The sequence below is a fragment of the Gadus morhua genome, unplaced genomic scaffold, assembly GCF_902167405.1.
Source record: "Gadus morhua unplaced genomic scaffold, gadMor3.0, whole genome shotgun sequence".
NCBI classification, from domain to species: domain Eukaryota; kingdom Metazoa; phylum Chordata; class Actinopteri; order Gadiformes; family Gadidae; genus Gadus; species Gadus morhua.
Genome location: NW_021963998.1, coordinates 21,965 through 37,396, shown reverse-complemented (window position 1 = coordinate 37,396; position 15,432 = coordinate 21,965). Strand labels below are relative to the sequence as shown.

The 15,432-nt window shown below is 46.8% G+C and overlaps 1 protein-coding gene across 1 annotated transcript in view; it reads left to right on the top strand.

Moving 5' to 3' along the window:
* Nucleotides 1-5,623: 5,623 nt before the first annotated feature.
* Nucleotides 5,624-15,432, top strand: part of LOC115538700 (utrophin) — a gene marked incomplete at its 3' end in the record, with an annotated part of 30,398 nt that continues 20,589 nt past the window's right edge. Inside the window, exons 1-2 of the mRNA XM_030350087.1 lie at nucleotides 5,624-5,748; nucleotides 15,157-15,218. Of these exons, the coding sequence (XP_030205947.1) occupies nucleotides 5,718-5,748; nucleotides 15,157-15,218 (93 nt within the window). The remainder of the gene's footprint in view (nucleotides 5,749-15,156; nucleotides 15,219-15,432) is intronic.

Below are 15,432 nucleotides of genomic sequence, written 5' to 3'. Positions count from 1 at the left end.
GGACGTTATTTGCTGTGGACAAGTGCTGTGAGCTCAAAGTGGTGTTCAGTAACAAACAAAAAAGATCTAAAGCACTCGCTCTCTCTCTCACTTGCTCTCTTGCTCGCTCTCTCTCACTCAACCACTCTCTGGTCCCCATGACTATCTGCACCGAAATCGTGTTTCCAAACTTTTCCGCCCAACTTCTAATCTACACAAAATCCAACACACACAACAAACACACACACACACACACACACACACACTAGAACATGCACACGCATGGCCGCATGCACGCACAATTCATGATCCATGCACACACACACACACACCATCTTCCACACACACACACACACACCCACACACACACACACACACACACACACACACACACAAACAGACTTACACACATACCATCTTTCATGTGCACACACACACATAGACACAGACGCACGCACACAGCATCTTTCATGTGCACACAAACAGACAGACACACGTGCGCACACACCATCTTTCAAGTGCACACAGACATGCACACTCCTAAACCTCCATACACAGACATGCACACTCCTAAACCTCCATACACAGACACACCCAATCCCATCTTGGCACAAACACCAGTGCACTTCTCCAGTCAGGCCCGTGCTCAGCGGGGCAGGCCTCCAGTAGGAGGAGGAGACGGGGCACGTTGGCATTTCATGATTCAAGATTCAAGAGTCAAAGGTTTTTATTCGTCACATACTCGCACAGGATGTGCAGTGAAATGTTTGGTGGGCAGTGGTCCGGTATCACTTAGTGGCTGAGTCATTTCAGTCCCAGAGCTGGAAGGGGAATTCAGGCAGGCCCTTTGAATGGCGTCTGCTTCGTGATATGCTGCCTGTCGTTAGCTCGCCACCGTCACAAAATGGCTTCCCTTCAGTAGCGGCGTCGTTAGCCGCACGTCAACAAGTCACGCACTGACGGCATCGAACCAAGACGGACAGAGAAAAGGAAGACGGATTCGTTTGTTTGTGTGTGAATGAGGAGGGAATGGAAAAAGGACAAATGAGATTCAGATAAGGATGGTTTTGGAAGGGAATCAGCGAAGGAAGAGAGAAGTTTGAACTGGTTGTTCAAACAGATAAACAGACGGCCAAACGGTCACACTCTGTAAGCATCGCAACGCGCAACTGCTAAATGGCACGGGGCGTGCCAGATAAATGATAAGCACAGGAGGAGGCAATAATGTCAGCGAGCGTTTCAAATGTCCATGCTCTGAAATGTCAAACTCATAATTACGGCGCTTTAGCCTCTCGTTGCTTTCCGGGGTTTAAACATGGTAAGAAGGAAATAATTGAGCTTCTAATTGTTTCGTTTCTGTTTTGTTTGGTGTGAGCTAGTATGAATAGGCTGTAATTGTTCTCCTCTGTCTCTCGCTCACACTTTCGCTTTGTCTCTCCTGCTCGGAAGAAATCCCCTAATCTGGCTTTTTAGCTGCTAAGCGGTTTCACGCAGGTAGGTATTATGACTGTGAATAACACCGTTCATTATCGGCATTCATTATCGAGGCTTGTGTGAGCAAGACCAAGATAATAGGCCACAATTAACGCAACCAATCAGCACGTCTTTAGCGCGGACCGTTCCCACGGTGATGTGGTGTCACACGCGTCAACTGTTGGGCTGTTGTGCAAAACACCTGTTTTTGTGAATTGTCGCGTAACAATTAAAACAAAAGCAATCATATGCAAACAGACCTAATATTCAGGGCAGTGTATTTTCCCACAGTACCATGAGTATATTTGCTTAACTGTAAATCTCTTGAAATCCAGCCTTCATGAGTAAATACAGTGCCTCCATAAGTTCAAGGACTCTTCACAGAGGCATGATAAATGAACGATAAAGAAAGAAATTATATAATAACCAGCGTCATCTAACATCAAACAACCACCGCCCCGGCCAGCCACGTTTCCATTAATAGTGCTCACGTTAAAGGCCTCCCACATCCCTCTCTGGTTCTAGCACAACTTACCATTGTATTGGTTTCCAATGCTAGCTCTGCATGTCGTTAGGGCTCCAACAGGTGGCTCGGAGCCCAGAGGAGCTAGAACTGGGTCAGAGAGAGAGAGAGAGAGAGAGAGAGGGAGAGAGAGGGAGAGAGAGGGAGAGAGAGAGAGAGAGAAAAAAACAGCTGAGATGAGACATGGGTGTTTTCTACTTCCTTTTGGTTATGTCGATCACCGCCCCCTCGAATCACCGGGAGCCAATTAGGGAGGGGGAGAAAATCAGGAAGTGATGCAAAGACAACCCGCCGGCTAATCTGCCCTTGGGGGCGGTTAGCCGGGGAAAGAGAGAGAGAGAGAGGGGCAAGAGGTCGAGGGCGAGAGGGGAGTGAGTGCAGGAGTGTGTGTGTGTGTGTGTGTGTGTGTGTGTGTGTGTGTGTGTGTGTGTGTGTGTGTGTGTGTGTGTGTGTGTGTGTGTGTGTGTGTGTGTGTGTGTGTGTTTGGAGGGCATGCAAATTAATGAAAAATGAGCTGTACAGTATGGTAGATGCCAGTTGATTTATCTCTGTGATTTATCTGTCTACGTGCGTGCGTCTACTATGCGTGTTTGTGTGTGTGTGTGTGTGTGTCAGACAGAGTGTTTGTTTGTTTTTGTTATGAACTGTGTGCATGTGTGTGTCTTGGTTTTGTGTATTTGCCTGTGTATGTTTTTTCACATGTCCCTGTGTGTCACCTTATGGACTTCTGTGTGTTTTTCTGTTTGTGTGTGTGTTTGTGTGTGGGTGTGTGTGTGTCTTACAGTGTGTATCAGTCACCTTATGGACTCCTGTGTGTGTGTGTGTGTGTGTGTGTGTGTGTGTGTGTGTGTGTGTGTGTGTGTGTGTGTGTGTGTGTGTGTGTGTGACAGAGTGCGTATCAGGACTCCTGTGGATGTGTGTGTGAGTGTGTGTGTGTGTGTGTGTGTGTGTGTGTGTGTGTGTGTGTGTGTGTGTGTGTGTGTGTGTGTGTGTGTGTCTGTGTTTGTCGACTCGTAGCTGGAACCCCGTTTCCAAGCCAACCGCATAGATGCCTGTTGGCTGCGGTGTTAAACGCAGTGTAAACACAACCGGATTAAGACAGGAGGGAACCTGATCGAAGGTGTTAGCACAAGTGTTCATGCACCCGCCGTCAGATCCAGGTAACCGATACACCGGCCTGCGGGCAGCCATATGGCTCTGCACACCTTCCCTCGGGATGCTACACAACGCTGTGTCGCGGCGGTGTCGGTTCGAATCCCCGTCGGAACAGCGGTTATTGTTTGAGGCTTAATTCTGTTTGTCTCCGAAACAGATGTTGAGTCTCGTCTGTCTCGGGCTCTGTTTGACAGAACGATGCACCTTGGCCGAATCGATGATCCTACCATTCTCTCTCTCTTTCTCTCGCACACTTTCTATCCCGCTCTTTCTTTCTTTCTTTCGCTCTCTCTTTCATTTGCTCTCTCTCTCTCTCTCTCTCTCTCTCTCTCTCTCTCTCTCTCTCTCTCTCTCTCTCTCTCTCTCTCTCTCGCTCTCTCTTTCGCTCACTCTTTCACTCTCTCTCTCTCTTTCGCTGTCGCTCTCTCTCTCTCTCTCGCTCTCTCTCATGCGCTCTCTCTCTCTCTCTCCCTCTCTCTCTCTCTCTCTCTCTCCCTCCCTCTCTCATCATTTGCCTTGCTTTACGTACGGTACGGACACCACACCATTAACCCTCCACCATCTCCTCGCCGTTGTTATTTTCTGTTATTATGTCCTCGTGAATGCTCCATCCTCCAAATCCTCATTGATCAAGAGGCTTTGTGTTTTTGTGTGTGTCTGTATGTATTTGCATGTGTGTGCGTGTGTGTGTGTGTGTGTGTGTGTGTGTGTGTGTGTGTGTGTGTGTGTGTGTGTCTGTGTGTGTGTGTGTGTGTGTGTGACACGTCGGAGAACAAGCTGGAGACGGACGAGTCGAGGGAACAAGACGTCAAGGAGGAAACGATAGACCCGTTTCTGGTGGATACGTGCGGCCCCCGGGTCACTGAACAAACAGTGGGATTACTGTGCGATGGAAAGGTGTCCTTCAAACACGGATGACTGAAGTCAGTAATTGCAAGCAACGGCTAAAGTCGTTCACGCAGGCGACCCAGACCCTCAGCGCTGGCTCGTTTAACGTGCGCAGAGTTTTTACTTTGAGGATTATTATGGATACACAGAACCTTGATGTTTTCTTTCTATCAGGTTTTCAATGTGTTTTGGACGGGGTGTGTCGTGTTTGAGGGTGTGGTGTCCCGGGCCGTCCCTGCCAAGACACTGCTGGGCAATTAGAAGTTATCCTCCGGTGGAAGACGAGAACACAAAAAAAACACCCGCAGTCGTCGAGCTGTCGATATGAATTGAGTGAAATTGAAAGTGAAAGGAATTGAGTGAATGCTAAATTAAAGCTAAAATCAACCAGACATCAAGGATTAATCGTGTAAAAACTCTTCCACGAAATCGTTCAAAAATAACTCTGTAATAGCGCCGCAACAGAGGCAAGGACTCCACACAGACCCACCACTTCTCTCGCTTGCTTTTTCAAAGCCTACTTTTCAAGAGATGTAACGGTAATTTTGTTCTTTCATTTTCGGCAAAAAAAGGAAAAATATTGAAAAAGCCGACCCACCGGATAAAAAACGCTTTGAGTGACAGCTCCTTAAAACCACAGCTGTGCTCGGTGCTCTCCCTGCTCAGCCTGAAAGTAAACGTGACTCGACACAAACCGAGGTTCGACGGCGGGGAGAGGAGGGGGGAGGAGAGAGAGGGAGAGGGGAGCTGTGGAGGGCGGGGGGGGGGGGCGAACGAAGACGTAGATGCAGAGCGAGGCAGCGCTGCTTTGATAAAGACACGGGGCACTCCTCTTTCTGCCCAAGGTAATTACACCAACGTGGGCCTCATGAAGAGATCAGTTGGAAGGAGAAGGAGGTGTGTGTGTGGTGGGGGGGGGGGGGGGGGGGGGGGGGGGGGGGGGGGGGGGGCGAATGGCCCAGGGATTCACAGCAGGGCGTCTGGGATACACGGCCTGGGGACAACGCACGCACACACAGATATGAAGACACACAGATAGAAAGACACACGCACAAACAGGCATGAAGACACCGACACACACACAAACACACTCACTCACACTCACACACTCACACTCACACTCACACACCCAGAAACACGCGCACAAAGACTCACACGCATGAAGATACACTCAGAAGACACACGCACACACATACGCATATACGCGGATACACACACACACAAACATCAAGACACACACACACGAGGACAAACACACACACAAACATCCATGCACACACACTCTCGCACTGAGAAACACAACGAACACTGCTGTGGTCTCAACGCCCATGTAATCCCCTTCATCCGAATTATTAACACGTGTGTGAGTTGTGTGCTTGCATCTGTGTGTGTGTGAGTGTGTGTGTGTGTGTGAGCGTTTGCATAGTCCTTGTCTGTGTGTGTGTGTGTGTGTGTGTGTTTGTGTTTGTATGTGTGTGTGTGTGGTGTTTGTGCTGGGGCCAGGTTAATCTCTACCTGCAAAGGGACAATCTAGGTTAATCCCAAACAGGCTGGCAGGGGGGGGGGGGGGGGGAGGGATATGTCATCACAAAAAACACACACGCACACACACACATAGGCACACACACACACCCCCACAGGCACACACACGGGCACACCTAAGCTGAAAACAAAAAAGGATGACGGGAGAGCGAGAGAGATGCGGAGCATATTTATAAACAGGATATCAGGTCGGTGGTCTGCACTTTGCATGCGTGTGTGTGTGTGTGTGTGTGTGCGCCCGTGCGTACGTATGTGTGTCGTCCTCTTTCAATGTCATTCCCGATGGTGGGAAGGGTAATTGAGGCGCTCTCGGACGTATTTCTCGGTTTGACTTCCGCGCTGAGTGACCCGCGTAACCTAGGTGACGGGTGAGGCCGATCACCTGGGCCTAATCCCTTTCTGAAGGTCCCCGCCCGTACACATGTTACCGCTCCACTGTCGTATGGCTTTAGCTTTGTAGTGCATCACCTGTGTGTATCTTTATCTTTCAGAGTGTGTATACTGACAGCACTGAGTGTGTGTGTGTGTGTGTGTGTGTGTGTGTGTGTGTGTGTGTGTGTGTGTGTGTGTGTGTGTGTGTGTGTGTGTGTGTGTGTGTGTGTGTGTGTGTGTGTGTGTGTGTGTAATATCTATATATAGAGAAGTATGATACTGTAATGTTTATTGAGTGGGAGATGATCAGTCTGGAGTGTCTGGTGATTTTTTATATTTTATTACTTTACACCAGAAGGGAATGTTTGCAGACAACCACCTACACACACATGGCCTCTGCAAGACACATACGCACACACGCACGAACGCACGCACACACACACACACACACACACACACACACACACACACACACACACACACACACACACACACACACACACACTCTCACACACAAATACACACAAATACACAAACACACTCTCTCACACACAAATACACACACACACTCTCTCACACACAAATACACAAAGATACAAACAGATACATGCAAATATAGACAAACACAAAGTCCCCACACACACAAAGCAGTGTTTTTGTCCCTGGATTGCACCAACACGTGGAATCAAATGCAATCTTGTGATCCCATCTCCTTCCAAATAACCTAATAAATAAACATTTTCTCTCTCTCGCGCGCGATCTCGCTCTCGCTCTCACGCTCGCTCTCGCTCTCTCCTCTCTATATTTTCTCATATTATTTTACTAACACTGTTGATATTGTGTTTGTGAGTGTGTGTGTGTCTGTATGGGTGTGTGTGAAATAAGTTTTTTTGGGCCCATTGAGTGCAAAGATTTGTCCCATCCGAATAGTGAACCAGTTCTTTCTGCATTTCTCCCTCCTCCCCATTCTCTCCATCCCTGTATCTCCTCTATCGTGGCCTGTCTCACTTTTCTCTCTCTCTTCTTCCATTTCCCACCTATCTCCGTCTATCCCTCTCGCCCCATAACACCGGCCGCGATTAGATAAGGGCTCCGGTTTCTTCCCCGGCGCTAATGGCCGTGGCCGTTGCCAAGGCAACCGGTTTCCAAAAAAAAAACGTCGACGAACATGGCCGTCGCCAGGGCGTCCTCTCCGGGCGGCCGCGATCATTGAGACCGAACACTCGTTCGCCCTTCTCCCCGGGACTCCCCCATCTCCAGTTTCACCCGGCACCATTAGGAACGCATTAGGACGACTGAAACCGGCCTCCATTGTGGATCAGGAAGTCTCCGCCTGGCCCCGCCTCGACTTGTTGACCAAACCCGGGATTTGGGAAGGATGGGTTGAATCTTTTATTTAGTGACTTCTTTTAAGGGGATTTTTGTTTGTATTATTCATTGTTTTCCCTCCGTTTTGGTAGGTTCTTTGACTCACTCGTCCGTTGGGGGCCAGTGGTTGTTGTTGTTCCTGCTTTATTTTTTTGTCAGTTTGAGAATATCTCCCCGGCCCAGATCACAGATAAACAACAACAAAGGGCCGGTGTGACAAAAGCATAAAACACACACCTCTGCCTTGTTTTTATCTGTTTCTCGAAAGGTGACTTCCCGAGTCAACAAGAAGGTGAAATGAAAACATGCAAACACACACACACACACACACACGCGCACACACACACACACACACACCTACTTTACAACAGAAATGCAGACACACACAAGCAGCACGCACACACCTACACACACACACACCTACTTGGCCACATAAATGCACACACACAAACACACAAACACGCACACGCTCAGACACACAAGCACCACACACATACACAAAAACACACACACACACACACACAAAGGCACACCTACTTGACAACAGAAATGCACACAAACACAAGTAGCACGCACACACACATACACACACACAAAGACACACAAAGACACACACACTTACTTGGCACGCACACAAGCACCACACACATACACGAAGACACACAAACACACAGACACTCACACACACACACACACACACATACTTGGCCACATAAATGCACGCACAAAAGCACCACACACAAACACACACACACCAACACACAAGCACACACACACACACACACACACACACACACACACACACACACACAAAGACACACACACAAACACACGCACACACGCACACACATACACACAAACACACACACACACACACACTGAAGGGCCAGACGTCCCGGTGTAGCTTCCCGCTCTCCTTCCCCGGGTTCCGCCCTGCCTCCTCCTCAGACTGCGGGTCCCCGGCGGCCCGCTTCTCCTGGAGGCTCACCTCCGCTGTCCACTGACTGCTACCTTCTGACAGATAGCCCGCCCAGCCGGGGACCCCAGGTGGCCCCCCGCCGCCACCCCGCCACCCCGCCATGCTTCACATCCTCGCTGATGCTCTCAGACCTGACGTCTGGCAGGGTCTTGCGGGGACGGGGGGGGAAGGGCAGAGAGAGAGAGAGAGAGAGAGAGAGAGAGAGATGCTGACTGTCTGCGTTCTGTCTGGGTACCATGACAGGTACCATACCTTTCATCATCAAGCCTTAACCCCCCCCCCAGCCCCCCCATGTCTTGCACACCTGGAGGTAGCTTTCTTAGATGATGTAGCTGAACCGAGGTATCACTGCTGTGCTAACTGGAAAACCGGAGTCCAGGGGAAACCCGTCCGTGACGGCCATTTTGGAGATCTGACATCTTCAGTTAGTCTGGGGGACGTCTGCCGCAGCATGACGGTGCAAAGTTTTGAAGAAAAATTCCAAAACCGTGTTTATTTCATATTTGCTGGTTTTACCCGGTATGGCACTTCAAGCAATCGGAGGGAGGACAGACGCTCTCTCCCGGGTTCAGCCTAAAACGATACTCTTCAGATGATGAACGTGACATGAAACCAATAATTCACAATGGAGACAGTTCGCTTTTTTTTCCGTAGGCGGCCATGACTGGACCCTACGCAAGCGGCTGGCCCGCTCATTCAGGAACGCTTCTCAGGGCCGGGCGTCCATTCAGCCAGGACTCCCATTTAGCGTTCATTGTGAGATCATTGTGAGATTCTGTGAGCAGCCGCGTGCTTCCCTGGCCTCTGCGCTCTGCTATGGAAACAGCCTTTCTTAAGGAGCCTTTTTAAATTGGTGAAATGTGCAGGCTTTCTTTTTGCACCCAAAAAAAAATCAATGACGCCTTTCAATGGCCCTCCGGAGCGGATGCGTTTGAAAACGGTCGGTCGTGTAAGCTGGAAGAAAATGTCATGAAAACAAGAGTCTTTCATGCCACGGAGTCTGCAGCCGGCTGGCCTCTCGCACGCGAGGGAAGGAGTTAAATAGACGACATAACACGTTTTTAAATGCATAAACCGCTTTCATTTGCCAATAAATGAACATGTTTCATTCAGAAGCTACACCTTCCTCGACCTCTCTCTCGGTGGCACAGAACAGCCTGCATGGGTTGATTTATATTAAATTTAGTTTTCGCTAGGAAAAGGAAGGAAGTGATGTCCGAGCAAGGATAATGGCCTTAATGGCTTTTCTTTCAGAGGTTTTCAATTTGTACGAAATAGACGCGGACCGCGTCTATTTAGTATTATAAATAACATCAGCTACTCTCAGCCATCGGAGCTCGCACTCCAGTGCTCTCAATACACGAGCTCCAGCAGACTGCAGTTCACTTATCAGCCAAAGGGGCAATTGAGAGAAGGATTTCCGATTCTTTCTTTTATTCTCTTTAACAGAAATGCGGAAAAAGTATAGACGAAGAAAACTACGCGAAACAACAGCCTCATTTATTTGAAACTCACATATGGAGGACATAACACATTATGACTGTTGAGTTACTCTCCAAATTTGCACACTCACAGAGACTCTAGATTCAGGTCTTATAAAACAATACAGAGCTTTGTTTATCTTTTATTCAGCATATTTCAACCAAAAAACGCAAATTTTGTAACAGGATAAAACAAAAAATGCAACTAAGTATCTCGCAGTGATACATTTCAGAGGTGGATTTCAGTTTTTGCAGAGAATATAAAACGCACACACTCGTACTGCGACCGTCTTGTTTTCATCCTGCTAGTAACCACACACATTGTGTAGCAGTCAACACACCCCCAGCTGGCATTCGGCGCGGGGGGTCGAAGCGGTTCTTTCTGTTTCCCAGAGTCATTAGTGGGGGGACTGATGGCGAGGAAAACCTGCCCCCCATGATGGATCCAAACATGGATCCACGGGACAGCTTATGGCTTGTAACGGTTGTCTTTATTTGTGTTTGCTGGGTGCTTGGCGAGGATTCCCTGTATGGCTTCAAGCAGTGGGTTTTATCGTTGAGATGGTGGTAAACAGTTTGTCGGGGCATCTGTCTTTCTCCCTAATGAGCTTCCGGAAGTTTCCAGCGCTAGCGATGGCGCCATCGTCATCATTATCATCGTGACTTTAAAATAGAACATACGTCTTTGAGATCTTGCGCGTTAGATTCATATTTTCTTTATCTATCTATACATACAAACAGCGTATGGTTGTGTATGGTTTGACGCATACGAGTGATTGGGATTGATGGGGCTGTGTGAATTGTTATGTTCTTATGATGTTTCTGCCCACGGAATGAGGAGTAATATTGCCTCATGCTGCAATAGACCCGGGAAGACACATTTATGAGCATGCACAATGCACAAACACACACACACACGCACACAAACACACGCAAGAAGAGCACACATGCAAACAAACACATGCACACGCACACATACACACATGCAAACAAACGTATGCACACATGCACGCACACACATACTCACACACACACATACACACATGCAAACAAACGCATGCACTCATACGCACACACACTTTCGCACTCACACACATACACACATGCAAATGAACACATGCATGCGCACAGACACACACACACATACACACACACACATGCAAATTTGAAATTCACTCATATTGTCAGAGATTCTGAGATGTGGATCTGCAGTCCCTACTTACCGTTCATGCTGATTATTCCAGCGTCATTCTATCTATCACCATCTCTGTTTCTCTCATCACCCTTTCTCTTGATCAGACGCTATCTGTCGCTCTTTCTTTATCTCTCCTCCTTTTCTCTCTCCTTGTCTCTTTGTCTCTGTTTCCTCCCATCTTCCTCTCCTCTTTATCCTCGTCTTCTATTCTCTCCGATCGTCTCGCCTAGCCAAAGATAATGTTGTTGAATAATGTTTCTGTGATAAGACGACAAGACCTGTGTGTGTGTGTGTGTGTGTGTGTGTGTGTGTGTGTGTGTGTGTGTGTGTGTGTGTGTGTGTGTGTTTATGAGCCGCAATGGAAGAAGTTTAAATAGACTATCGACCGTTCCTCTCTCTTCCTGTTTTGTTCATTAATTCTTACACACACACACACACACACACACACACACACACACACACACACACACACACACACACACACACACACACACACACACACACACACACATCTGGATATGAGTGGAGTGAGTGAGGAAGTGTGTGTGTCTGTGTGTGTGTCCATGGGTGTGTCCCCGTGTGTGGGTGTGTGTGGTGTGTGTTTGTGTGTGTGTGTGTGTTTGGTTGTGTGTGTTCTACTACAGTACAGCTCAACACAAGACCTTTTAATTAAAGTAGACATTTCATTATCAGCTTCATTAGTCAACGTCTGACCAGTGTCAACACACACACACACACACACACACACACACACACACACACACACACACACACACACACACACACACACACACACACACACACACACACACACACACACACACACACACACACACACAGAGGACCTCACATATCTCTTTCTGCTTCACTCTCTCTCACACACACACACACACACACACACACACACACACACACACACACACACACACACACACACACACACACACACACACACACACACACACACACACACACACACACACACACACACACACACGTATATTTAACTGAATGCCCTGCATTGAGGATTAGAGTGTTATTTTTTATCTACAGCAATTGCATATGACCCCCAATTCCCCCAATAAGAATGGGTATGTGTGTGTCTGTGTGTCTGTGTGGAGGGGAAGGTTACCGACAGCTATTGCTTTGCCGTTTCCATTGTAATTCCCAGCATGCGCTGCTCTCTATTATTACAACCCCTACATTACAGGCGTTTTTGATTTAAAAAGGTGATTCTTCAAAAGGCCATATGTGTCGGAAAAGTCGAATGAACAAAGAAAAATTCACGGTGAAGCAAGATATAATTATTTAAAGGGACTTGGTTGAAAGGGAGGAATTCATCACAATGACGATGAATGTACATTAGAGTTATTCAAAGTATTGCATTTGAGGCCGCTGCGATGAATTCATTTGAACTATCCTCAGCTATGGGGCTCCAAGAGTTAATTGATTGTGAGGCTAACGAATGATGGATATGAACGATCAATAACTTGTTCGATAATTATGCTTGATTATGTTTTCCGATGTGTCCACAACTATCAAGGGAGGTCAGCTGACAAACCGTCAATGTCTTTGACAGTTTTGAAAGTTTAGCAAAATTCTTGCCTCACGGATGCGTGCTGCTGCCCTATAGACACTGGGGATCGAACCGAGTTACTTCCAGGACTGTTTACTCCCGGATACTCCTACGATATTCGGATGTATCCAGGAGCTGGTCCGATGTTACGCGGGCCAGAATACTCTCGGATACGGTCCACTTTTAAGGGCTCTCCTCCTGCTGGGTGCGTACAACGGGACATTTGAATTGAATTGAATTGAAGGAACAGCTAAAGCCACAAGGTATCCTTGTATTGGTCAAAAGTCTTGGATTGGATTGGCGGCACAATATCTTGCCCCTCCTCTAAAACCCCTCTCCATTGGTCCAGTGTGTGGACCAATGGGAAGGGGGTTGATGTATATTATGATAATCATGGTGTTGATTTGTGTTCATAGGTAGATTATATCGATAGTATGACTAACCAAATTACACCTTTATCTCAGACAAACAATTACAATTAGGGCATTTAGCAGACGCTTTTATCCAAAGCGATTCACATCGGTTAATACACACATTGACACACCGTCACACAGTCAACCATGCAAGGCGACAGCCAGCTCGTCAGGAGCAGTTAGGGTTAACACTCAGCTAGGAGGAGCTGGGGATTGAACTAGCAAGACGGTTTCAAGACAACTGCTCTACCTCCTGAGCTAAGACCGGAGTTCATAAATACTACATAAATACAATACATTGTGCAAAAAGAACTCTGATATCAGACGTAGGCAGTAGAGTGCTGGGTTATGGGGGGAGAGGGGCAGGCTGAGGGTGGAGTGTTGGAGGTCGACTGAGGTGAGGGGAGGTGGGAAGTGGAAGGAGGAGAAGGGGATTCTTTTGCGCTTCGAATCTCAATTGAATTGTCCTGGGAGTTTGGGTCAAACAGCAATCTGTGGTCCTCCCGTCATGAATCTATCTGCACCAATCTCGTGCATGGTGATACATCAAATAATTGTATGTATGTATTTTTTTACTATGCAACAAATTGCTGGAATGGACTCCCTGTAGATTTAAGACTTGCCTCAACTCCGACAACTTTTTGCTTTAGCTGTCTGCTAAAACCTAAACTTATCCATCCTCATTTTATTCTTTAATTTTATTGTGTGACAATGTTTCTATGTGATGACCTTTGAGCCTGACTCATGTATGAAAAGTGCTATTTAGATAAAGTTGCCTTGCCTTGCCTATTTTATTGGTCTAATAAATATTTTTTAGACCAACCATACCGGCCTTCCATCAAAGATGCCGTCGTCCTCTTCAGACATCATGTTCAGTGTTTGGGTCTTCAGCATGGCAGCCTCTTCCTCAGTTTGATGAAGTTAAGCACTTGCCTCATGCAGCTGCAAAACACAGGGAAAACCAAAATAGTATATTAAAAGCATTGAAAAAGCATTGAAAAGGGTTGAAAGACTCCCATGGGTGTCAAACAGTCGCGCCACTACAATATCCTCCGCCTTTTATTGTTAGTGTGGTTGCTAGACTTCCGCACTGTTGTTATTCTATGTCTTAATATTATACATTTTATCATTACAGTTTTTGAGGTATAAACACCAAACCAATGCCAATGGAATCTATCATGTATCAATTCAGTATGCTGTTCCTACCATCGTACAAATACTGTTATTATTATTTATTATGTAAAGAGAATGGGGCTAAAATCTATTTTTAGCCTCATTCTCTAAAATCTGAACATTTGAGGGTTATCAAATGTATCTGGAAACAGGAAGTAATCAGGTCTCCAGAAAGCTTGGTGGCGCTGTGTCCACAAGGGACGCTATCATGGTCAAACCTCAAAGCTACACTCTCGTCCCGTTTGCCCAAAATTTCGTAAACTTGACATTTGGGCTTATTTAACTAGCCTGGTCCTACCAGACTCTCGTACTTAATTTCTTTACCACAGAGTCTGGACCCACTCAATTGAGTAAAGTTAACTCACTTGAAGGCGGTTGTCTGTTTAAGTTTAAAACTATTGGATCTGCCCAGTACCACTATGGATCTGCCATAACCAATCGGTAACGTTTGGCCGGGAATCACGTTGCGCGCAGGATGTAAACAAACCAAACCAAGATGATGGGCGTAGCCCATCAAGGACATCCCTCTCAGGCAATGTGGAAGGTTTGGTGTTGATAGCTCAAATAATCACGTAACAGTGTTGATTCAAAATGAGCACTGTTGCAGCGGCTTGCAAGCGGTCTATTATAATCAATGTCAACGGGGAAACACCTGAATTCAACCAGTCCGAAGGTGAAGAACTCAGAGTTAACAAAGTGGGGACACATAAAGAAAGTGCTTGGAAGAAGATTCTCAACAAAATGAAGTACCACTTTGACCACAGGTGGGGCTGTAACTTGTGGTCCAAGTGAAATTGTCAGCCCAACTCACCCGTTGGAAAATGTCAGTATTTTGTTTTCTAGGCCTTATTTGACGTGCTGAATATGTTTGGCTGAAGGTCTCATAAGTCGGGGTGTATTTTTGTGTACGTTAAATGCTTTTGAAAATGTTACCGCAAATCCAAAATGACACCAAATTTGTATGAAGTCTTTCATATTTTTTATGTATGATGTGCAAACAGTATATTTAATATACATTATTTCTGTTTTCTTTGTCCAGATGAGAGGGAAGTCGTACAGAAGAAGACATTCACAAAATGGATAAACTCACAGTTCTCCAAGGTAAGTTGACCCTTAACTCTGCATCTCTCTCTCTCTCTCTCTCTCTCTCTCTCTCTCTCTCTCTCTCTCTCTCTCTCTCTCTCTCTCTCTCTCTCCCTCGCTCCTATTTTCCATCCGTCTGTTTGGAAATCCCCCTATTCCCTCAACTCTCTCCGTCTCTCCTTGCTGCTCTGTTTGATTTTACTGTCACGCTCAAATTCTCTCTCTCTCTCTG